At 43.6% G+C, this 24,901-nt stretch overlaps 1 protein-coding gene across 2 annotated transcripts in view; it reads right to left on the bottom strand.

The window, feature by feature from the left end:
- CUL2 (cullin 2) overlaps positions 1–24,901 on the bottom strand; it is a 144,998-nt gene that overhangs the window by 81,246 nt on the left and 38,851 nt on the right. For both annotated transcript variants that reach the window (XM_040352654.1, XM_040352653.1), the window contains exons 3-7: positions 17,862–17,964; positions 12,666–12,760; positions 10,316–10,421; positions 6,706–6,788; positions 2,515–2,611 (exon numbers count right to left, since the gene is read on the bottom strand). In XM_040352654.1, the coding sequence (XP_040208588.1) occupies positions 2,515–2,611; positions 6,706–6,788; positions 10,316–10,421; positions 12,666–12,760; positions 17,862–17,964 (484 nt within the window). The remainder of the gene's footprint in view (positions 1–2,514; positions 2,612–6,705; positions 6,789–10,315; positions 10,422–12,665; positions 12,761–17,861; positions 17,965–24,901) is intronic.

Raw genomic sequence — 24,901 nt, forward strand, 5'->3', positions numbered from 1 at the left:
GTGTGGGTAGACCGCAGACCCCCAGTGTAAAAGTAGCCTTAGGCCCCTTTAACATGATCTGTCTGACCCAATCGGACCCACCATTCACCTCTATGGAGCGGCAGATGTAAACAGACTTGTGTTCATTTACACCTGCCTCCTTCCAATCCGATCTGCTAAAAAAACTGAAGTGGATCCATCCCCTTCCATTTGATCAGATGAGAGGGCCCATAGGGTAGAGTGGGCTGTGTGAGTCGACGCAGACCTGTCATCTGCTTATTGTGGCCCATGACTGGTTACCAAGTCGCTTAAGTGGCCCTCACTCTTCAAAAGGATGGGCACCCCTGCTCTAAGAATCTACATAGAAGGCCCTATTCACAGGAACATGCATTCCCGCTCGCAATTTTTTTGGGGCGAGTTGCGCGCACGTCCGTATGTCACGCACAGGGCAGCCCATTCATTTGAGTGGACTGTGCTATAGGCGTTTGTTGAGCGGAGAACCTCCCGCACTTTTTTTGGTCAACAAGCTTCACATGTTTTTCTCAATCTCATTAAAATTGCACTGCCATTGAGATGCCTTTAAAAAAAATAAAAATAAATAATGAATGCCACCCAAATGCACGTCACATGTTTTGCTGTGATTTTAGCACAATTTGGAATGGAGGGCAAAATCGTGCCGATTATGCCTCCGATTCCAAATCGTTAGATGTGAATGGGGCCTAAATGTGTCGTTTCTATGGAGCTGGACTTATTTCCCTAAGGCTGGGTTCACACTACTACACTACTTTCATCCTACTTTGCTCTGTGTTCAATGTTTCCCTATGAGAGCGTCTTGTAGTGTCCTACACAAGTCGGTCGGACTTTGAAAATGCTCCCTGTACTACTTTTGGTCCTACATTGATCCTACTTCAGGCCCATTGAATATCATTGAAGTCGGACCAAAGTAGTATCCTGTTCATGAAAGTAGGATGGATGTAGGACCAATGTAGGATAAATGTAGGACCAATGTAGCAGAGCAAAGTAGGATGAAAGTAGTGTAGTAGTGTGAACCCAGCCTCAAGCAGTGTTTCCCAACTCCAGTCCTCAAGGCACACCAACAGGTCATGTTTTCAGGATTTCCCTCAGATGAAACGGCTGTGGTAATTACCAAGGCAGTGAAACTGATCAAATCACCTGTGCAAAATAATGGAAAGCCTGAAAACATGACCTGTTGGGGCGCCTCGAGGACTGGAGTTGGGAAACACTGCCCTAAAGGAACCAATAAGGCTCAGACCTATTTATGGCAGGGGTGATTCTAATTGCAGAGAAGTAGCTTCAGGTCTTGGCAAGAATACATTTAGGGCCCTTTAATAGGGCATTCAGTCTGGATCCGTCTATCAGCTTTTCAGACAGATCAAGACTAAACACAATTAGGGTTATTTACGAAAGGCAAATCCACTTTGCACTACAAGTGCAAACTACACTTAAAATTGCACTGAAAGCGCACTTGGAAGTTCAGTCACTGAATATCTGAGCGGGGACATGCAAGGAAAATAAAAAACATAATTTTAGCTTGCACATGATTGGATGATAAAATCAGCAGAGCTTCCCCTCATTTCAGATCTACCCCTCAGATTTACAGGGACTGCACTAAGTGCAGTTTGCATTTGTAGTGCAAAGTGGATTTGCCTTTCGTAAATAACCACCACTGTGTGTCTATGGGGGGGGAATGTAAACTGATATACGTCCACTTACATCTGACTTGATGCCCATAGAATAAAAATAGATAAAGGTTTGTATCCTTTTCTGTCTTTGCAGACAGATGTAAACTCATGCTTTTATGTATTTATACTTTTTTTGTTTACACTTTTGTCCACTTATAACTATTTTCAACAAAAAGAATTTTGAAAAATGGATGCACTTTATTCTGATGTAAACTGAACTTTATTGAAGACGAATGTATAAACTAATGTAAGAGCATTTAATTTTAATGCATTATCGTGGGATCCAACACTATTCTAAGGGCCCTTCACGTGGGTGTTCAGTCTGGATCCATCTATCAGTTTTTCAGACAGATGTAAACACTGATCATTCAGTTTTAATTAAAAAAAAAAAAAAGAAGAAGAAAAGAAAAGAAAAGAAAAGAAAAAAAAAAAAGGGGGGAAGAAAGTTGGTGGGGGAACTGATGAAGTTTGTGTAAAAAGGAGAGAACACCCTAAGGCTGCATTCACACCTGAGCGTTTTCAGCTTGTAAAACATCAGAAAAAAAAAAAATTAGCTTTTTGTCACCTGAAGCAAAACGCCTGAAAATCACCTTGGGCTCATAAAAACAAACAAAAAAAAAAAAAACACGAACAGGAGCTTCTTTGGGGCAGATTACATGTGTTTTTCTGCTTCTTACATTGGTGACCTGTACAAAATAGCCGTAAAAATCACGGCAAAAACACAGTAGAAACGCGCAACTTTGAAACACTCAGGTGTGAAAGCAGCCCTAACCATGGTGTTGCTCTACAATTTATATGAACACAGTCAAATCAATAAAAAGAAATCACATACCTTTAAGGGAAATTTTTTCTTATACTGTTCAACATGAACAAAGGAGTTGATAACCCCGTGGATTACTTTTTGATTTGGGTTATCCCCACATCGATCACTGAAAAAAAAAAAAAAAAAAAAAAAAAAAATCCATCAAAGCAGTAAATTCAAAACCTGAGAAGTTACACATAGGACCTTAAAGCGGAGGTTCCGCGGTTTCTCCTTTTTTTAGTTTAATGTGCAATGCATAGTAACACACGTCATGGAAACACTCACTTGCTAGAAGTTTTAAAATTTCATCCTGGCGTTTTCTATCTTGCTTGTGGGCATTGTGAAGCCCACAAGCAAAGACTTCCTGGTAGCGGATAGCACAGTACAGATCGTCTCCTGGGAATCTAGACACATCACTCCCAGGAGACATTGCGCACAGCACCCACATCACACTGGGTCGTCGGGGAAAACGAACGACACGACCACTCCCGCGGGGAACAATACCCGGAAACTACAATAAATGCTTCTGTTGTGAGTGGTTGTACCGGCGCAAAAAATATTACGTGTTAATATAAATTAAATTATTTGGTCTGCTTTCTTGTGAAAAAAAAAATTATTTGGTCTGCTGCAGTTGTGGTATACTCCACCAGGTGGTGCAGTTGTGCAAAGTTATAAAGTGTATTCGACCGTGGTGCGTTCAGGAAGCTTCCCGAGGACGAATCTAAGTATTCGAAACGCGTTGAGGCGCGGGGGTACCACACACTTTTACGCCACACGACCCTGACCCCTGGAACGATACCGCACAGGTATTTCCGTCCGCTGGAACGCACGCCGGGGAGGTAGCAGTGACGCTGGACAGGCTAGTGCCGTCTTGGGCACAGGAACATGCGAGTGTAAAATTCGTTTTTAATGTTTCATGAATAAAACCTGTTAAAACGTACTACACCATATGGGCTTTTTTTCTTGGGAGTATAAGAGAACCCATAGAGAGTTGGAGCGCAGAGATTCGGGAACCAGAAGAGGAAACCGTACACCATATGATTATATGCAGTTTACCTTTTTGAATCTGGTGAGAGCATAGCGCAATAGGAGGTGGTGGTGACACTATAAGGTGGCAAAGTCACAGATTTTTTTCAGCAAAGCACAAATTCCTGCAGGCACGCTTTTGAGGACATTGTATTAATGCACGATTGCACTGGACTATTTAGTGTATTTATAGTTCCGTATTTTCACTATTGATTGACAGCGCAGACGCGCTTAGGAGTTTGCAGGGGAGAAGGGGTTTATTTATTTTTTCGTTTTATATAATTTTTACATTTGTTTTCATATATGTGAATGCATCACATTTTCAGAGATAACGTTTCACAAGAGCTTGTTTATGAATCTCACGCATATATACATATTCATTTATATTTTAAGGTCAGCGCAGGAGTACAAACTGTACGAATACACTTAATAAATGCTTCTGAATCAAGGTAAAGATTGACGTACGAAAAAAAAAAAATATATGTATTAGGGCTGCTGATCTTACTCATATGAAGTTCACCTTTAGGGTGAACCTCCGCTTTAATTTAAAACAAATATAAGCCATCACAATTTTTGTCTAGCATTAGAAACCAACTCCAGACAAGAAAAGAGTTTCACCATGCAGTGGGTCCGGGCCCGCGCTGCACGGGTCAGCTGCTCGTTTTTTTTCCTGGGGATGAGAAAAAAAGCTTATACTCACCTGATCCTTCATTCCACCTAAAAAAGGCACTCCCCCACGGTCCAGCGGTGGGCACTTCATGGTTTTTGGAGCCTGCTCTGGCTTGATGACGTCAGAAACAGTCCACAATTCAAGATCGCTGGAGCATGGGGATGCCAGACCTGTCTTGTGCTGGGGGGAAAGGAGGATTAGGAAGTCACGTCTCCTTTCTCCTCTCCCCCATATAAAACAAGCAGGAAACTTGTGCAGTGCGGGCACAGGCCCACTAAATGGGAAAACCTTTTTTTTGGTCTGGAGATGGGCTTTAAATAAAATGAAAAATTCACAGGAGGAAGCCACGCTTTACCTTAAAAAACGACTAGCAACCGGAAGAAATATCAACATTCAAATTTTAGAAACAGATTATTACTGCAAGGATGGACAAATACCGAGAGACTCATAACCAGTACCATCTACTCTTTGGTGCTAAAAAGTCTCCAAGAACCTTACAATTTCATTGTGTTTGGGTAACTCTTGCAACAGTTGGGGTCAAAGTGTATGCATCTACAATCAGAAAATGATTGCACCAATTAACCAGCACGAGAGGTGTGCCAAGAAAAGCCGTTTCTATCCAAAAAACAACATTGGAGCAAGATTACAGTTTGCCCATAGTCTCTAGTCCATCTTGAGAATGTGCAAGAGGGGGTGGCTACGTCCCTACTTACAGCGAGCCCGTGGAGAACGAACATGGCCAACCTCTAAACAGGAAGACAGATCACAGTAGCAACAAATAAAAAAAGGGATTTGGAGATTTGGATTAGGCTCAGAGCAATAGAAGAGACTTTTCTTGCGTTAAAGTGGAGATCCATGCAAAAACTAAAATCCCTGCATGTATAGACACCAGGGATCCAACACTAACCTTTCTATCCCTGTGAAGAAAAAAGAAGTATACATTGATTGAAAGCCGATCTGCCCCGCTCTGACTGGATCCCACACTGAGCTGTCAGCCGCGGCTTCACTGTAGAGGCAGGTGCAGAGAAGATGGATGACAACGAAATCCCCATAGTAACTATGGGTGATGCCACTTCCCATTTATTTCACAGCCGTTGTAGGCAATGCTGTATCCTGGCCCAGGCATAGGGCAGCACTTTGCAGGGGGGCAGCATTGAAAGAGTCACCCCTGGCTGGCACTACACTGTTAGTGTAGTGCCAGTCTGATGGGGCGGATTGGGCTGAGAGGCAAATTAGTCTAGTGCCCATATAAAGCGACTGCAATGCTTGAGGTATGCGGGAGGCAAGCATTTCGCAAGTGTGTGTGTGTGTGTGTGTGTGTGTGCGTGGGGGGGGGGGGGGGGGGGGGTCCAGGATGACTGTCCTATCATCCTGGACCACAAACCTTCCTAACTGTGCTATATGTTATCTGCTGGACCATTGGCATGGTTATATCTTCTTAGTCCTCTCCATAAAATTATCAGAAATTTGTGCTTGGAGTAGAACTATAGGCCACACGTTTTTTCCCCATTTTGGATAGAGTAAGGAAGGGTTATAACCCCTGTCAGTTTTTTTAACCATCTCTGTCCCATTGCAGAGACTTCCCTTCACTTCCTGCCACATAGCCAAACAGGAAGTAAGAGGAAATCTATGCAAATTAAGGGAATCCATTGCCACCCCCCCACCTCCTCCAGGCCCTCAGAACTAGTGTCCCAACTTGAAAATTTCAGGGCGGGTCTTAAACAGAAGGAGGCGTGGCCTTGACAGGAAGTTGTGGGTCATATTTAAATTAGGGGGTGCACAGGTTTAGTCAGGCCTAGGGCAGCACAAAACCTAAATACACTACTGGTTGTAGGCCATGTCCTTCTGCCGCTGGAGATTGGGTCAGATCGGCTTCGAAAAAGGTATACAGATTTTTTCTTTACAGGGATAGATAGGTTAGTGCAGGGATTTTAGTTTTTGCATGAACTTCCACTTTACGAATACTTAAATATAAACTTTTTTTATTTTTATTTTAAACCAAAGTTTAGTGCAACTTTAATTTTCTAAAAAATACCATGCCTACAGCAGAACATCCGCAAAGTCAGTAAAATTCCTGCCAGGAGCACAATGCTATGACCCTTGTAGCCAGAAAACCTCTTCTGTGTACCATGGGGATTTGGCTTCACTTTTCTGCCCAAACAGCCTGGTACACACCAGTATTTGTTTTTTTCGTTCAACCTAGCATGGCTAAACGAAAACAAATCTGACAGCTCAGGAGGAGCCGTTGTATTAACTATCCAACCTTAGTAAAGCAATCTCTCCTGCTATTTTATTGGGTTTCCATAGGAACACGCCCCCCGCAAGAACACTCCGGTCAGCGCTCTCAGCCATTGGCTGAGTGCGCTGATCGGAAGCAAGTCGGCAGACCTTTCGGTCATGCGCCTTCGTGTCAGGCCAACATCAGTACACATCGTCCGATTGCGCCCATGTGTACTAGCCTTAAAGTTATTTAGGTGTGCATTTGTTTTGCTACAGAGAAAAAAAGACTAACTAAATGTACTTACCTTTTAATCTCTCTAAGAAGCATTCTAAGGAGGGTGCCCTGCAGCGGTTCAATCATCATCTTCCTCCATAGATCTAGTGCTAACTGCAAAACATGAGATATATTTATCTGGATAACAATTCAGTTTGTAACCAATATCATAAGTACAAGCTTGTATGGTTAACAACATTTTGGTAATGACAGCATTAGTGCTGGTACACCTAGTCCACTTTACAAAAAAATAAGTTTAATACATATTACAAACGTAAAAATTGTATACTCACTATTCTATAAAAGAACAAGTCAAAAATTGTGTATTTATGTGCCTGAAGTGCAAATCTGGGTTAACAGCACAGGTAGGGCTTAATATGTACGCAGTTGCATAACAGCTGTGAATGGCTGTATGTGGCCGTGCTCGAGTAAATGTTCATGGCATCTGTACCACTCCTCAGATACAAATGGTTAACCGGGCTTGTACAGTCATTTTCATTTATTGGCAGCTCTACACAGCATGTGTGGCTCCCCAGGTGCCAGAAAGCATCAGGGATTTAACAACTCGGCGCACAGGAGCTGGTAAGTGTCCATGTGCATGGGACCTATAGCCGGCCATAGTTGGATTGAATCTTGGGCGGTTCGGCAGGGACCAGATGAGTTGATCCATCTATGAGCAGGCTGGTTGTACCCAAGTCAATTAAAAAAAAAAAAAAAAAAAAAAAAAAAAACGATCAACTTGGGTACAACCAGCCTGTTGGATTTTTTTATTCGATTACTGCTGGCGGCTATAGTGAGCGGTTGGGCTTGCGGTAAAAAAAACATCCTTTCAGCCGCAAGGATAAAAAAAGTAAACAAGCCCTGTTTTTTTTTGTGCACCTAGCGTGTTGCCTCCTGCAGGTGGCATGATATACCCACTTTTCTAATAAATCCAGATATGCCTATTGAAACTATAAAAAGGAAAAAAAAAAATTCAATTTGGGTCCTTGTTGGAAAGGCTAATCATTACTGCTCATTGGCAGGTGTGCCTGCTGCAGTGACACCAATGCCTTCTTTACTCAGCCCCCTTTCTCGTCCTGCCTCTGAAAATCTTCTGACAAGGGGTGCCAAGGGCAGCCAAAAGAAGGCCAAGATACTTGGGGGTAATGTATGAATTTGAACTACACAGTAAATCTAGGTTTGTTCCCCCCCCCCCCTCCCCATCGGAACTGGAGGCCACAGAAACTGCCCATGCATCTGTATTTTTATGTACCTGATCTTATACAGTCTTCCTGCTGCCAATGCCGGCATTGAAGCTTACATTATTCCACATATGTTACTGTGACCATACAGACTTCAATATCAGAATTTATGCAAAAAAAAAAGTAATTATATTAAAAAGTGCAGTGAGAAAAACAGATATTAAAACCACAGTTGAAAATTAAAGTATAACTCAAGAGAAATGTGGGATTTAAAAAAAACAAGCATACAATCGCTCAGTTCTCAGTCTTAAGTGAGCAGAGAGACGGTGACCATCAGTCACTGACTCTCTGCTCTGCCCCTCCAGCGCTCACTGGAGCTCCGGGCTGTGGAGGGGATGAGAGTGGCTGGATAAGGCTCACAGTGGCGCACTGAGAGGCTGAGCGAGCTGACGTTCAGGCAACTGGGTGGACCCAGACATGAAATTCGGAATTCTTCCAGAGCCTGGACCTGGTGAGTGACATCTTGATTATAGCCCACTGTTGGCTGAATACACGTCACAGGAGTGCAGAACTAAGAGAACCACAGGAGAAGCAGGGCCAAAAGAGCTTTTTTTATATTTTTATTTTTTTGCCAGATTTGGAATAGTTTGCGGTCTGTGTACCTGTTAGAGAGATTTAAGTCTGACTGACCTGATCACCAATCACCAGCAAAAGAAAGTAGTGATAACCTAAAATTTGGAGTTGTAACCAGAACAAGAATACTAAAGAGTGGATTTCCCTCTCACAGGAGTCTACAGGACAAGAAGTGAAGAGAAATCTCCATTAAAAAAACAATAAGGCGTTGATTTCCCATCTTCTCTATCAAAAATTGACAATTTAAACCCACCTCTACTACTTCGAAAATGAAAAACAAATTTTTAAATGAAAGGTTTTGGCTTTAGATATACTTTAAAGGCCAAGTTCACCTTGTTAAAAAAAATATATATTAAAATGCACTTTTTTTTTTTTAACACGGGAGCTGGCAAAGCTGCAGACCCTGATCGCGGGTCGCAGGGTCAGGCTCCTGCAGACCCTGATCGCGGGTCGCAGGGTCAGGCTCCTGCAGACACTGATCGCGGGTCGCAGGGTCAGGCTCTTGCAGACGCGGGTCGCAGGGTCAGGCTCTTGCAGACGCGGGTCGCAGGGTCAGGCTCCTGCAGACCCCGATCGCGGGTCAGGCTCCTGCAGACCCCGATCGCGGGTCAGGCTCCTGCAGACCCCGATCGCGGGTCGCAGGGTCAGGCTCCTGCAGACACTGATGGCGGGTCAGGCTCCTGCAGACACTGATGGCGGGTCAGGCTCCTGCAGACACTGATGGCGGGTCAGGCTCCTGCAGACACTGATGGCGGGTCAGGCTCCTGCAGACACTGATGGCGGGTCAGGCTCCTGCAGACACTGATGGCGGGTCAGGCTCCTGCAGACACTGATGGCGGGTCAGGCTCCTGCAGACACTGATGGCGGGTCAGGCTCCTGCAGACACTGATGGCGGGTCAGGCTCCTGCAGACACTGATGGCGGGTCAGGCTCCTGCAGACACTGATGGCGGGTCAGGCTCCTGCAGACACTGATGGCGGGTCAGGCTCCTGCAGACACTGATCGCGGGTCACAGGGTCAGGCTCCTGCAGACACTGCCGACAGCCCTCTGCTATTATTTTAGTACAAACAGATGGTTACTCAGTTGGGGGAATTGTCAATGGACTATAATGGTGCTGATAAGAGCCTTTAGAGTTCAGTGAGAACTACAAGCGCCCAGAGGCGATTCAGTTCGCATGTGCAGCGCTATATAAGTTTTTCACTCACTCACTCATAAGCAACGATGACAGGTGGGACTTGTAGTTTCTTCATTCACAGATCTCTGTGGATGATGTGGCTGTGTGGGCGAAGTCCCGCGAACTTGCGCCGTTTTTAAAAGTGCGATGGGTGCTGGAAGAAGAACCCCTGCCCGTTGTCACAGGGAAGGGGGGATGCTAAACATGTTACACCCTAAATACGTTGGTGGGAGGACTGTGTGGTGACAATTGCCATCTGGGAGATTAATCATCCAAAAAATGCAGACACATAGGTGGAAAATATCAGGAAAGCCTCAATTTGAGTTACATGTATGAACCGGTAGGATAGCCAGGGTCTTACAACATGATGTCCAACACTGCAAATAAATCACATCAGAAATATGAAGAAACGGTGTCAGGAAAAGAGGTGGAATGAGGCTATATAATCAACTAATGCAGTACTGAAAAATAATGTCACTCCACATTGTCAGCTTTTACCTGTTAACTGCCAAGTGAAGCATATAGCTAAAATAAATGCTGCATGACACTACATTCACATCAGTCAGAAATGATGAAAATGCCAGCACTTTGATTTATGGGGCTTTTGTTTTTTTTTTAGCATATTTAAAACCATAGTCTACGAGAATACCCACCTCTCCTATTTCCATCAGCGGCTCATTCATATCCACACCGCCGTAGCCGTACTGCAGGTCAGCTTCTGTCAGCTTGTTCTTTTTAATGAACTGTGTGTTGAGGTACCTGCAAAAAAGGAGGAATGACTATTAGCAATGAAAATCCGCTTCACTGCAAACCCCAGAGCAGCAGCTGCTTATTATAATCACAGATGGGCACAATGCTGCACAGAGGCCCCTAATGTATTGCTGGGCCAAATGTACAACATGGCAGGCACAGGATAAGACATGGAGGTGACGACAAGTGACACAGAAGTACACAGAGCCGCTACAATTCATACACTCCCAGCTGCAAAGTTTTTAAAGCCAAGGGGGCAGATCCACAAAGAAAGCACGCCAGCGTATCTAGTGATACGCCGGCGTACTTTCAAATTTCCGCGTCGGATCTTTGTTTTGAATCCTCAAAACAAGATACGATGGCATCTGGGTTAGATCCGACAGGCGTACGCCTTCGGATCTTAGATGCAATTCTTCAGCGTCCGCTGGGTGGCGTTCCCGTCGTATTCCGCGTCGAGAATGCAAATTAGCCATTTCCGACGATCCACGAACGTACGAGCGGCCGTCGCATTCTTTTACGTCGTTTACGTTCTGCTTTTTTCGGCGTATAGTTAAAGCTGCTATCTGGTGGCGTACGCAATGTTAAGTATGGCAGTCGTTCCCGCGTCGAATTTTAAATTTTTTATTTAGTTTGCTTAAGTCGTCTGTGAATCGGGCTGGACGTAATTTACGTACACGTCAAAACCAATGACGTTCTTGCGACGTCATTTAGCGCAATGCACGGTGGGAAATTTAGGGACGGTGCATGCGCAGTTCGTTCGGCGCGGGGACGCGCTTTATTTAAATGAAACACGCCCCCTACTCGCCGATTTGAATTACGCGACGTTACGCCGCGAGAGATACACTACGCCGCCGTAACTTACGGCGCAAATTCTTTCTGGATTCAAAGCTTTGAAAAGCAAGTTACAGCGGCGTAGCGTATCTCACATACGCTGCGCCCATGCAAATGTACGTGAATCTGCCCCAATGTCTGTAAACGTAGGCTACATTCACACTGGTGATTAGGGCTGGTGTAACTAGTAGCATCAAGAATCAGAGATTTCTGCTGTGGCTCTTAGCGGGTAGGTGTGGCCTCAACCCTGTCCACTATAAAGACAGGTCGCTGGCTGCAGCTATTTGCGGCTCTCTTCACAGCCAACGATTACCTGCAGTGGATGCACACAAAGTGCGCCCAGCAGCGATCACCGCAGCTAATCGCTGTCCATTTGGATAAACAGAATGGCTGTGGCTGCTGGCGACCCGTCTTGGAGAACAGGGCCAGCGGCCGAACTTACCTGCTGTGAGTCGCAGCAGAAATCTCAGATTCCCGATGCCATTATTTGCAACAGCCCTAATCACCAGTGCGACTTTAGCGTTTTCCTTCACAATAAAAATAAACCTGAGCCAAACTGCTTATACCATATTAAAGAAATGCATATGAAGTATACATGTATTTACATTTTTATAAGAAGATCATGCATGTAGTTTTGTCTCCGGTGTATGGCCTTCATTACTCTTGGATTGTTATAAAAGATTTATATAGCACCTGTGCTGTCCAAGTCACATGATTTTTTGAGACTGGGGAGTGCACAGACTCCTGGAAAGTTACACCCACTACATTCCCAGGAGTCTGTGCGGTGTAGGTTAGGAAGCATTAAGCACCTAGGTGCAGGAAGTGGGAAGATTAACTATTCTGCCTAGCAACAACACTTTGAAAAAAACAAAAAAAAAAAAATTGTAAAGGACTAATGACATTTTTTTAAAACTACTGATGTAATGTTATATTTATGGGTGGAACTCCACTTTAAGGTTCATTTTATGTTGATGCCCCTTGCCTACCATCTATTCAATTCAAAAGAAGCTGCCTATAGTCCTATGTACACCTGCTCCAACAGTAAGAATATTTTTTAAAGCTAAACTTAAAAAAACAAAACCTAATTTTATACAATTGCACTTTAAAAAAAAAAAAAAAAAATGACCTGTATCCTTGCCTACTATTTCAGCGTCAACTGCAGAATAAACAGAAGAGGGTAAATATCTAGACTGGGTACACAGAAAGCAATAAAAACATAACAAAAAAAATAAATATCAGAAGTTCCCTAAAATGGGGTGAGGATCTAGAAGCATGGCACTCAGACAGTGGTAATGAGGAAAGAAAATGAATTCTATTTTATGAAATTTTCCTACTTCACAAAAAAGCACACGGAAAATCAAAAAGCTAGTTATTGTAGTCAATGTAAAATGTTGGGGGCGGCAGAGTACCAATCATATTTACCTATATAAACAGTCCATGTAGTCCGCGCCTCGACTGTATTCCTCCCAGAACTTGTGATAGACTACCAGAACTTGTTCTGCTGAATCCAACACTTTCTAAAAAACACAAATCAATAAATAGATCTGGTGATGAAAAACATTTCTTGTCTACACTTTGAAGAATATGCTTTGTGCATTTTTATTTTACTAGACTTAACAAAATGACAACAGTCTCAATTCACAAAGCTTTAACACAAGGACAAGGATCTTTATTTTCAGCCATATGACTCTAATGTTCAAGTCTCATTGGATCCATTTAAAAAAATCTAATCCTGGTGCGTTAGCTTTGTGAACCGTGTCAGAAAGAAAGGGCCAGATTCACGTAGATCGCCGCATCTCTGCGGCGGCGTAACGCATCTCATTTACATTACGCCGCCGCAAGTTTTACGGGCAAGTGCTTGATTCTTAAAGCACTTGCCTGTAAAAGCTGCGGCGGCGTAGCGTAAATCCTCCGGCGCAAGCCCGCCTAATTCAAATGATCCGGGTAGGGGGCGTGGATCATTTAAATTGGGCGCGTTCCCGCGCCGATCGTACTGCGCATGCGCCATCCCTAAAATTTCCCGACGTGCATTGCGCTAAATGACGTCGCAAGGGTCATTAGCGTAAATGGCGTCCAGCGCCATTCACGGACGACTTACGCAAACAGCGTTAAATTTTCAAATTTCGACGCGGGAACGACGGCCATACTTAACATTGGCTAAGCCACCTAGGGGGCAGCTTTATCTTTACGCCGCGTATCTTACGGAAACGGCGTAAATTTACTGCGACGGGCAAGCGTACGTTCGTGAATCGGCGTAACATCTCATTTGCATATTCTACGCCGATCGCAATGGAAGCGCCACCTAGCAGCCAGCGTAAATATTGCACCCTAAGATACGACGGCGCAGGCCGTCGTATCTTAGGCATGTTTAAGTGTATCTCAGTTTGAGAATACACTTAAACATACGACGGGCTTAGATTCGGAGTTACGTCGGCGTATCTGCTGATACGCCAGCGTAACTCTTTGAGAATCTGGCCCAAAGATTCTAATGGCAAGTTTGACAAATACAGTCATGTGAAAATCTAAGTACACCCCATAGAAACGCATGACTTTTTCAACATATTTGAACCGCTAAACATCACATCTTTTTTTAAACCATGTACAGCGTTAATAACCAGCATCATAGGGATTGTTTTTTGCTTAATTTTGAGCACCTCCAAGGTTTCTAACACTGCCTTTTTTTTTTTCCTATCAATATATGGAAATCATATTTATTCACCCATTCAGAATTTTGCAGGACTGGCGCTTCTGAAAACACTATCCAGCAGCATTATTTATGAAATAGATGTTTTTTTAATTTTATTTCATATTTGTACATGTAGTGCATTTGTTACAGCACTGGGGATCTATGCTTTAGCGCCCAGTTAGGGAGATCCGAACCATATGCCATTACATTCATCACTGAAGACAGTATTAGTATGTTCAGCATCAGCACCTATATGCGGGATTGTGTATTTATCCAAAAATTCTATTTTAAATTGCTGATTGCTCTTTTTGATTTGTGGAGACATTTGGTGGAATCCTTGCACTATGTTTGAATAAGTTTTGCTTTAGAGGTAGCGCCACATTTTTTAGCTTCTTTATTCAAACAATGCCCACAGATATTTTTTAAAGCAGAGTTCCACCCAAGAGTGCAACTTCCACTCATCCGATTCACCCCCCTGCCCCTTTCGGTGCCACAATTGTCACCTTTCGGGGGGAGGGGGAAAGGATATCTGTCATACAGGTATCCTTTCCCACTTCAGGAAGCCTCAGCTGCGGGTATCGACTTCACGGCTGGAGCTCCCTCCTGATCCCTCCTCCTTCCCCTGCCCTCGGGCCAGTAGGAGAGAGGAGCGGGCCTCGCGCATGTGCAGTAGGGCTGCCGGCATGAAGCCAAAAGTCTACACTGCCGGGTACGCTTACCTGCAATGGCGGCGGCAGCACCCGACAGCTGATGTAAACATCAGCTGCGGTGTCAACATCATTGGACTCCAGGACAGGCAAGTGTCCAATTATTAAAAGCCAGCAGCTGCAGTATGTGTAGCTGCTGGGTTTTTAAATTTTTTGGGCAGACCTACGCTTTAACCACTACACGCCCTTAGAACATACCCATACATCCTTGGGTTGAAGTGGCGATACCGGGATCATTGCTAAAGCTGCAGCCATGATACCAGTATGAAAAATATATTTAAAAAAAAAAAAAAAAAAAAAAGGGATATTATTATTATTATAATAATAATTATTATAACAAAAAGTTAAAAATAGTGTTTTTTTTCAAAAATGGTTTGTCTTTTTTGTTTATAGCGCAAAAAAAAAAAAAAGCAGAGATGATCAAATACCACCAAAAGAAAGCTTTATCTACCTCAGTGCCGTGTGAGGAGGAGGCATCTACCTCAGTGCCGTGTGAGGAGGAGCCATCTACCTCAGTGCCGTGTGAGGAGGAGCCATCTACCTCAGTGCCGTGTGAGGCAAGGCCAGCTAAGTATGTATGCAACTGACCTTCTTATATACGATCTTATTGCGGTGTATGTGTGAGTGCAAGTGTCATGCGGGGCATGCTGAATTTTCCATATATCTTTTGAGGTCTCCAGCTGCTTGAACTCATTATATAAGTGCCCCTGATGTTTGAGTCTTTAGGTTTCTTTTGAATGATTTATAAAAATCCACACACAAAATGTTCCACTTGGCCATGGCATGTGAATGGACCTAACTTGATGCATTGCTACATTTCCCATAGCTGGTAACCAAGATAGTTTTGAGCTAGAGACTGCACTTCACAAATGCGCCTGGATGGGGCAGTGTGAGTCAACATACATTTCCAAATGCACAGTAGTTAAGAATGCTTAAAATATTGATTACTTGTGTCTCCTTATTTAACGACCTGGTCGTTGGAACAGAACCTGGTCGTTAAGTGAGGAGAGCCTGCATGTACAAATGCCTCTGTATATAAACCAGGGATGTTGAACCATTTTTTTTGATTTGGCTGTTATAGTGCTGACTATCTGGAAAGTGTGTCGGGGAACTTCTTTATTGCTCTGTATATTTTTCTGCCCGTGTGCATCTTTGCACTTTTTGCTGCTTTTAGGCCTCTTTCACGCATATCTAGGTAGTTGCAGGCGCCGATTCCTGCATCCAGGCTTGGACAGCTGTCCCCAAGTTCAGCTAAAATATCTGTCACCCCACAATTAGTTTAAATAGGCTAAGGATCCACTGTTTTTTTAAATCCTCAGGAGGCCTTAAAATGATCTTAGCCAGTGGTTCTCAACCTTCTAGCGCCGTGACCTCTTGATAAAATTTGAAATTGATAAAAAGTTGTGGGGACCCGTAACAGTAAAATTATTTGCATGGCAAGACATGTAATTTGTGCCCCAAACCCACAGACATTTAGCGCTCCCTGAGTCCCTTCCACTCGTACAGTGTTAAACCCCCTTATGGTACATTTTAGGATTCACCACTCTTTGTTCGCCTTTTTCCCTTGTACGTCTCTCTATCCTAATTTGTTTTTTTTCTCCCATCCCTCTCTCTAGCCGTCTCTCTTATTTCTCTTATTCTTTCTCTCCCTTTTTCTTGGTCCCTCCCCCTTTTCCTCTCCCTTCCATGTATTTTCTTTTTTTATTCATTCACTTACTCCTTGGTGGGGGGCCACAGGAACAGCCCCGCTGGGTGGCCACAGGCTCTAAGGACAGCCCTGCTGGGGGGGCGCAAAAGACTGGGAGAGTGGTGTGGGCTTCAGGAACAGCCCAGGATTTGGAACCCCTGGCAAATCATCATTTGACCCCCGAGGGGGTCCCGACCCCCAGGCTGAGAACCACTGATCTTAGCAGATGCCATTGTTGCTTCACTGCATACAATGCAGAGAAAGCCTAGAGGTCTTCAGGTGCCTTGAGCAAAGTTGGGCTTCTGGTGTATTACTGTAGGAGAGCTACATTGTGGTAGCCTGCTCAATTTATGCCTCCCTCCCTGTGGCAGCAGTACAGTGAAGAAGTTCCCCATACTAGCTGCCAGTTTTTGAAAGCAGCGTGGCCGTGCAGGGCTCCACCCACATGGTCACTTCATTTACAAACAGAGCTTTGTGTATGAACGATCTACAAGTCCAGTCAGCAGCTTCCAGCTTGTAGTTCTCAATGCACTACCATAACACCCTGGTAGTTCATTGAGTCTTCCCTTCAGTGAGTATTGGCTTACCCGGGACAGACTCGTAAGCATATGCACCCACAGTGTGGAGGAGACCTGCATGGCATCAGCAATCTCCTGATCGCCGACATGTTGGAACAAGTTCGTCGTTTTTTTTTGCGCCGACCATCTGGAAAATGTGCTGGGGAATTTTTGTACAGTAATGTGGGTCATGGACTTGATCATTTAGAAGCGGACATTGTACAGTTAAAGAACCAGAGATGTAAAAACTCAGTTGGTGATTCAACCTGCAAAATACCCTCTCCAAAGTGCACAGATGTGAACTGGCTCTTCTCCAATCGGTTACATTGTTAGGGGGAACTGAAAGATGGATGGCAGAGAACTGAACTTGGTATCACTAGTAATTAAAAGGGGTTTTAAAGGTACGTCCTTTATTTTCTAATGTGGTTCCTTTAAGCTAGTGCATTGTTGGTTCACTTACCTTTTCCTTCGATTTCCCTTCTAAATGACATTTTTCTTTGTTTGAATTTCTCACTTCCCGTTTCTCCTCAGTAAGCTTTCCACCATCATCTGAGTGGTGGTTAGTCAGCCAGAACAGCTTACTAAACAGCTTACTGAGGAGGAACACAAAGTGAGAAATTCAGACAAAGAAAACAAAGAAAAAAAACATTTAGAAGGGAAATAAAAGGAAAAGGTAAGTGAACCAACAATGCACTAGCTTAAAGTAACCTATTTAGAAAATAAAAAAATGAACCTTTACAACCCATTTAATGGATTGGTAGGAAGACGGTTCTGCTGCAAAAGTTGCATTTATTATGGGTGGTAGCATAGCTGTTTATGTGCTTGTATGGAAGTGTAAACAAAGAAGTTAACAAAGATCATTGAATCATCACATGCTTTTCAGACAAATACTCCAGTTTGTGTGTCCAACTAAGCTGTTGTGCATTTACATATGATGATATCAGTGCTACAGATCCCAAGTTTTCACATGCAAGGCCTTACCGCGTGTTGCTGTAGAACATGCTTTTCCAGAAAGGTTTTTGTTTCTGAATATAGTCTCTCCCCAAGTGGTTCTGGATAGGCAACACACAGTGCATAAATATCTCTGGATACACATGTTAAAGATGCAAATTGAAAAACAGACTGTCAAAACAAAAAGTAAAAAGATTTAAATTCAAACATTTTTGACAGTTAACAGATAAAAGGACTTTTTCCGGTTGATTTACTAAAACTGGAGAATGCAAAATCTGGTGCAGCTGTGCATGGTAGCCAGTTTCTAACTTGTTCAATTAAAGCGGAGATCAGCCAAAAAAAGATGTAATAAAAAAAGGAATATATAGACACTTACCTGTCCAGGACGCCCGCGATGTCGGCACCCAAAGCCGGTCTCTCCCTTGGCTCTCTGGTGCTGCCGTCGCCATCTTCAGTAAGGGAAATCAGTTAGTGAAGCCGGTTCCCTACTGCGCATGCGCGAGCCGCGCTGCATGATCCTACTGGTCCCTGCTGTCTTTTGGAACCTGTGTGTCTCCCAGTAGGTCACGGTGGTGATCCATGCCTGGAAGTGGGAGCAGATACCTGGATTACTCCTGTATCTGCTCCCTCCTCCTCCCTGAAAGGTGCCAAATGTGACACCGGGGGGGGGGGGGGGGTGTATTCCAACAAGCGGAAGTTCCAAGTTTCCACTTTAAGCTTTGTTCTAAATAAAACAACACACACACACACACCAAGCTGAATGGCTTCTATATTGAGCTGCACCAGATTTTGCACTTTTCAGTTTTAGTAAATCAACCCCTATGTGTCAAGAGCTGAGAAATGTGGCTTTACAACTTTAGGTTTAAAAGAAGATAAAGCCAGGAAATTCCACCTCTAACATACTCCACTTTGTAAAACAAACTGACTAAGCAGCAACTAGAAAGGAAGCAGAACAGCAGTCATATAGTACCTACTTTTACCACCACTGGCGGCTTACCAACGAGGTAAAGGTTTTTTTTTTTTGCATATTTCTCACACTTAAATGATTCAGATCAAACATTTTAATATTACACAAAGATAACCCAGATAAATCCAAAATAAAGTTTTTAAATTATTATTTAATTTGTTAAAAAGGGGGGGGGGAAGCTGTTCAACCCTGCCTGGCCCTATGTGAAAAAGTAATTACCCCCCGCCCATGCTGAATCATGAATGAACGATGATTAACCACAATTTTTAGGAAAGCAGAATTAAAATTTCACTTGCACCACCCACCTGATTACTGCCAGACCTGTTGAATCAAGAAATCACAAAATAGAAGCTGTCTGACAAAGTGAAGCACAGTAACAGATCACAAAAAGCCACACATCATGCCACAATCTATAAAACTTCAAGAACATATTAGAAAAAGTAATGTATCGGTTTAGGAAGGGTTTCAAAGCCATTTCTAAGGCTTTGGAACTCCAGTAAACCACTGGGAGAGCCATTATCCACAAATTGAGATAACTCGGAATAGTGGTGAACCTTCCCAGTAGTGGCCCGCCTCCAAAAATTACAACCAAGAGCATTACAACTCCTCATCCAGGAGGTCATAAAATAACCCTAAACAACATCTAAAGAACTGCAGGCCTCACTTGCCTCAGGTAAGATCAGTCTTCATGATTCAACACCAAGAAAGGGCCTGAACCCAAGGCTGGGCAAAAATGGCATCCATGGAAGAGTTCCAAGGCCAAAGCCAGTGTGACCAAAAAAAAAACCACAAAGGCTCATCTCGCATTTACCAAAAAACATCTTGATTATCCCCAAGACTTTTAGGCAAATATTCTGGGGACTGATGAGACAAAAATTTACCTTTGTAAGGTGTGCATTCTGTTACATATTGCATATAACCAATACAGCATTTCATAACAAGATCATACATGTCAGACATGGTGGTTGTAGCGTGATGGTCTGGGTCCACTTTGCAGCTTCAGGATCTGGAAGACTTGCTTGATGGAACCATGAATTCTGAGCGCTACCAGAAAATCCTAAAGGAAAATCATGTCCGACCATCAGTTTGTGACTTCAAGTGCACTTGGGTTATGCAGCAGGACAGTGATCTGAAACACAACAGCAAGTCCACCTCCAAATGGTTCAAACAAAGCAAAATTTAGGTTTTGGGAGTGTCCTAGTCAAAGTCCGACCTTAAATCCAATTGAGATGATGTTGTATCACATCTTGTGCCTTTCATGCTGAAAAACCCTCCAATGTGGCTGAATTAAAACAATTCTGCAAAGAGTGGGCCAAATTGCTGTGAAAGACTTCTTGCCAATTATCGCAAACGATTGATTGCAGTGGGTGCCGCCAAGGGTGGCACAACCAGTTATTAGGTTTAGGGGGCAATAACTTTTTCACATAAGGCCAGGCAGGTTTGGACAGCTTTTTTGCCTTAATAAATCAAACCATCCTTTAAAAATTGCATTTTGTATTTACTCGGGTTATCTTTGTGTAATAAAATTAAGTGCGACAAATATGCAAAAAAAATAAAAAAATAAAAATAAAAAAAAATCAGAAGGGGCAAATACTTTTTCATACAACTGTATGTGCAAACACCAACCTTTCAAAAGTTGATAGTTACACAGAGCTTACAATGCAGTGGTCTAGTGAAAGACTGCTCAGTGCACAAGTCATGTGTTCCCCGTTACTGGATAGACACCAGAAAGCACTGGGCAGGCAAGAGCTTTTGGAGAATGCTACCACACTGTTCCCTTGACTTTGTCAAATGCTTTAAAAATCAGGAATCGGCAACCCATTGGTCGCGCTCTACACATTAATCACATGCAGGCAACAAGAAGATTGTGTCCCTTCCTTGCTGACCCCGGGAAACTGGACAGGAGCAGTGGCTGCATTTACTGGGACTGCCACTGAAAGCCACCTTTCCTCCTCAGCCTCCCACCGTCTTAAGCTGCTGCAGAAGGAAAGTACAGGGGATCGGTTCCAGTATATCTCACCGCCACTTCCTCTCCTGTTCAGGTTACTCTTCCTTCTGCTGCCCGGTTTTCCCTGGTTCCTCCCGCAGCCCTGCCGGCTTACCCTCCTTTCCTACCAGCTGCCGCAGGGGAACATTATAGAATTGAGAGCAGGGTAAAGGGACCTTCCTTTTCTGAATGAACACAGTGAGTTATCAGTGCCGATAATTCACAGAGTTAATTTATAACCGAAGCATAGTAAGCTGGGCTTGTAAAAAAATAAAAATAAAATACAAAAAATAAAAAATTTGTAAAAGTAAACTTAAGGCTTCATTTCCATGGACGTTTTTACAGCCACTTTTTTTAGCCTTTTTTACAGCTTAAAAAGCCTGTCCATGTTTTTTTGAGCTGGAGGTCAAAAACGCAGCGGTAGCGTTTGTGCGTTTTTACAGCTCTAAAGCTGGAGCTTCAGAAAGCACTGGTCCTGGTTTTTGTTTGCAGCTTAAAAACGGCTCAGCCATCTACAGCTCAAAAACGTCATGGTGGGCATGAGGCCATAGATCTAACATGGAGAGCCGTTTTTAAGCTGCAAAAAACGCTCAGAAAAGTGGCTGTAAAAACGTCCAAGGAAATGAAGCCTAAAAATAATAATCATGACCATTTAGTTAGGCCCTGCTAGTTGATCTCTTAACCACCGCCTAACGCTGATATACGTCGGTAGAATGGCACGGCTGGGCACAATCACGTACCTGCACGTGATTGTTAAATGCCCAGTCATGGGTGCGCGCCCGCACGACCCGGTCCGAAGCTCTGTGACTGCGACCGCGGGACCCGATCGAACGGGGCTGAAGAACGAGGAGAGGTGTGTGTAAACACACCTTTCCCGTTCTTCACAGTGGCGCTGTCATTGAACGTGTGTTCCCTGATATAGGGAAACACGATCAATGATGTCACAAGTCCAGCCCCGCCCCCTACAGTTAGAAACACATATGAGGTCACACTTAACCCCTTCAGCGCCCCCCAGTGGTTAACTCCCAAACTGCAATTGTCATTTTCACAGTAAACAATGCATTTGTATAGCATTTTTTGCTGTGAAAATGACAATAGTCCCAAAAATGGGTCAAAATTGTCCGATATGTCTGCCATAATGTCGCAGTTACCAAAATAAATAAAACAAACACGCTGATCGCCGCCATTAGTAGTTAATAATAAAAAGCTATAAATTTTGCGCAAACCAATCGATAAACTCTTATTGCAAATTTTACCAGAAATAGGTAGAAGAATACGTATCGTCCTAAACTGAGGAAAAAAAAAAAAAAAAAGTTATTTTATATATTTTTGGGGGATATTTATTGTAGCATAAAGTAAAAAATATTGCATTTTTTTCAAAATTGTCGCTCTATAGAAGAAAAAGAAAAGAAGAAGAAAGAAGACTTTGGGGACCTGGTACTGGCCGGTTGTAGGTCCCCTGGACCCACAACTTGGCACACATGTAGCCCCCATTTCTCCTCTACAAGTGTGCAAAGATTGTTGCCTGGGGGACTTGCGGCTGGGGAGCACTGATTTTTCAAAGCCGGGCAACCCTTCCATAGACTCCCATGTTAAACGTTAGTCTAGTCATGGGCACAGTGAGGCATGGGCACCCTAGGCTTATACTCGAGTCAAAAAGTTTTCCCATTTTTTTGTGGTAAAATTAGGTGCCCCAGCTTATATTCAAGTATATAAAAGGTATTTCATGCCTCTTGCTGTATGCAAAGGGACTTATCCCTTTAATGCACCCACAGGAGGTCTACAGTTGAAGCCACCATTTCTGGCCCTTCCATGGGTTCTAATAGGCTTCTTGAGTGCTAGAGTAAACCTAAATTACAAGACCAATTTATTTTAACTTCCTCATTTATTTTGAATCTACAATATTCTCCATGTTATAGGGGTGGCCTGAGAAAAATTATTTTTCTGCCATCCCTGTATGCTTCTCTCCTGGTAGCTGTACTAAAGACAGCTGGCATGTACAATCAGGTTAGGTAGATTTCTAAAGCAAACAGGTGCTTCTTCATAGGCACGTTAGCCACAACGACAAGAAAAATAGTTGTAAGGGACCAAAAAGTAAAAGAAGAATAGAGCAGCAAGAAAAGGAAGGTAGTAAAAGGAATAAAGAACTAAGAGGTTACGGAAAAAAAGAATCTTTCGATACAGCTAGAACCAGCAGGTGACTGACTGTAGCCAGCAGGGCCGAAGTAGCAGTTGTGATCACTCAGAAGGGAAGTCATCCAGCATGAGGCTCTCGAAGGCATAGCGGGAACGGAATGATGTTCTGATGAGAAGCTAGGATAAGCCTGCTGCTGGATCCCAGCCAGGGGCGCTATTGGGATGCCTATTCACCAACGTATTTGGTCCACACATATGTGCTTGGTCATTTAGCATCCATAAAATCTGCTATGATTGCAGAAGGGAAGGGATTACAAGAATGCCAGGTAATACACAATGAAAATACTTTGCCAAGCTATACATCAGAAAGATGTCCCTCCTGACCGAACCTTTGCACGGGGAAAGACTGAACTAGTGTGTGAGAAACCTTGCCCCGAGCACTGGTATTTCTCCAAGTCGCACTAAAGTTCTGAATTCCCCCTAATTTTATGGTCTACAAATTTCTGTATATTTGTAGTGGGTCCAAAACTGAATTACTGTATATACACACACACACACACACACACACACACACAAAGTAGAAGCCAACTTTTTAAGCAAATTTTACATGCTGGAAAAAGCCCCCCCCCCCCCTCGGCTTATACTTGAGTCTCCGGCTGTGTCATGCCGTTTTAATTGTAGTCGCTGCCTTTGCCGGATGTACTGTGCATGCGCGAGCGAGGCCACGAGAACGTCTTTCTTGGTGTGCGATACGGGATTATCGTGCGTTAAAACGAAGGCCGCGAGGTGTGGTGGCTAGGGGAGTTGGTTTATTTGATGGGTTGACGACGTGCAGCAGAAAGACGTTCTCGTGGACGCGCTCATGCATGCGCAGTACCGCTTGGAGAAGTTGGATCTTTTGACAGAACACTGCTGACTGCAGTTGCATGACAGAATGGGAGAGCAAAAAGGTACACAAGGCTGCAAATGGGCACTGATGAGACAGGTGGGCACAGCGAGGCTGCAAATGGACACAGCAAATGGGCATTGTTGAACCTCTTTTCCACTTACAGTAGCTGCTGCATTTCCCACCCTAGGCTTATACTCGAGTCAATAAGTTTTCCCATTAAATTAAGTGCCTCAGCTCATATTCGGGTCGGCTTATACTCGAGTATATACGGTATTAGATGGGTATCAATTCCATAGTATTATAATGGCAAGGATAGTGTTACCAAACACCCAGGACCCTGAATTCACTATATCCGATCTCCCACAGTACACAGAACATGGAAATGCAATAGTTTTAGTAAACAAACTACTAAATACCTTTTCTCATTAGCAGTTAGAGCAGTCTTCGTGACTTATATCAGTTTTCATATGGCACTGGTTGTCATATCCGTATGCAGGGCCCCTGACCGTCTGTCTGGACAGTGCCGATTGGCCCCGTGCTGATCATATGCACTCTTCCAAGGAACAAAATGCACACTAAACTGAGCATGTGCAGAGTGGCTCCAGTAACTGTCTTTTCCAGACAAGTTATGGGCACAAGGCAAGAAGGGGAGGATCTGTGCATACAGGATCAAACAGTATCTTTACACCAGTGGTGTCCAAACTTTTTTCAAATAGGGCCAGATTTGATGAAGTGAACATGCGTGAGGGCCGACTATTTTGCCTGACATTCTTTGAACCATTAAAATTCAATCTAAGTGTGTTCGTCTGAGCAATAATGCACCGCCCAACAAGAATTCTCTTGCCTTTGTGGCTGTGTGTGGTGAAGAGATGAGCTCGGGTGTGTAATTTGGATATACTGTATATTTTTCTTTTGTGGCCCCCTACGAATCCCAGAGCGCCGCTTAGGACCAATGATGAGCTTGGGCGTGTTATTTGGATATACCGTATTTATCGGCGTATAACACGCACAGGCTTGGCATTGCCATGAATGCAGCCTTCACCATTGCCATGAATGCAGCCTTCACCATTGCCATGAATGCAGCCTTCACC

Source organism: Rana temporaria, chromosome 5, assembly GCF_905171775.1.
Source record: "Rana temporaria chromosome 5, aRanTem1.1, whole genome shotgun sequence".
NCBI lineage: Eukaryota > Metazoa > Chordata > Amphibia > Anura > Ranidae > Rana > Rana temporaria.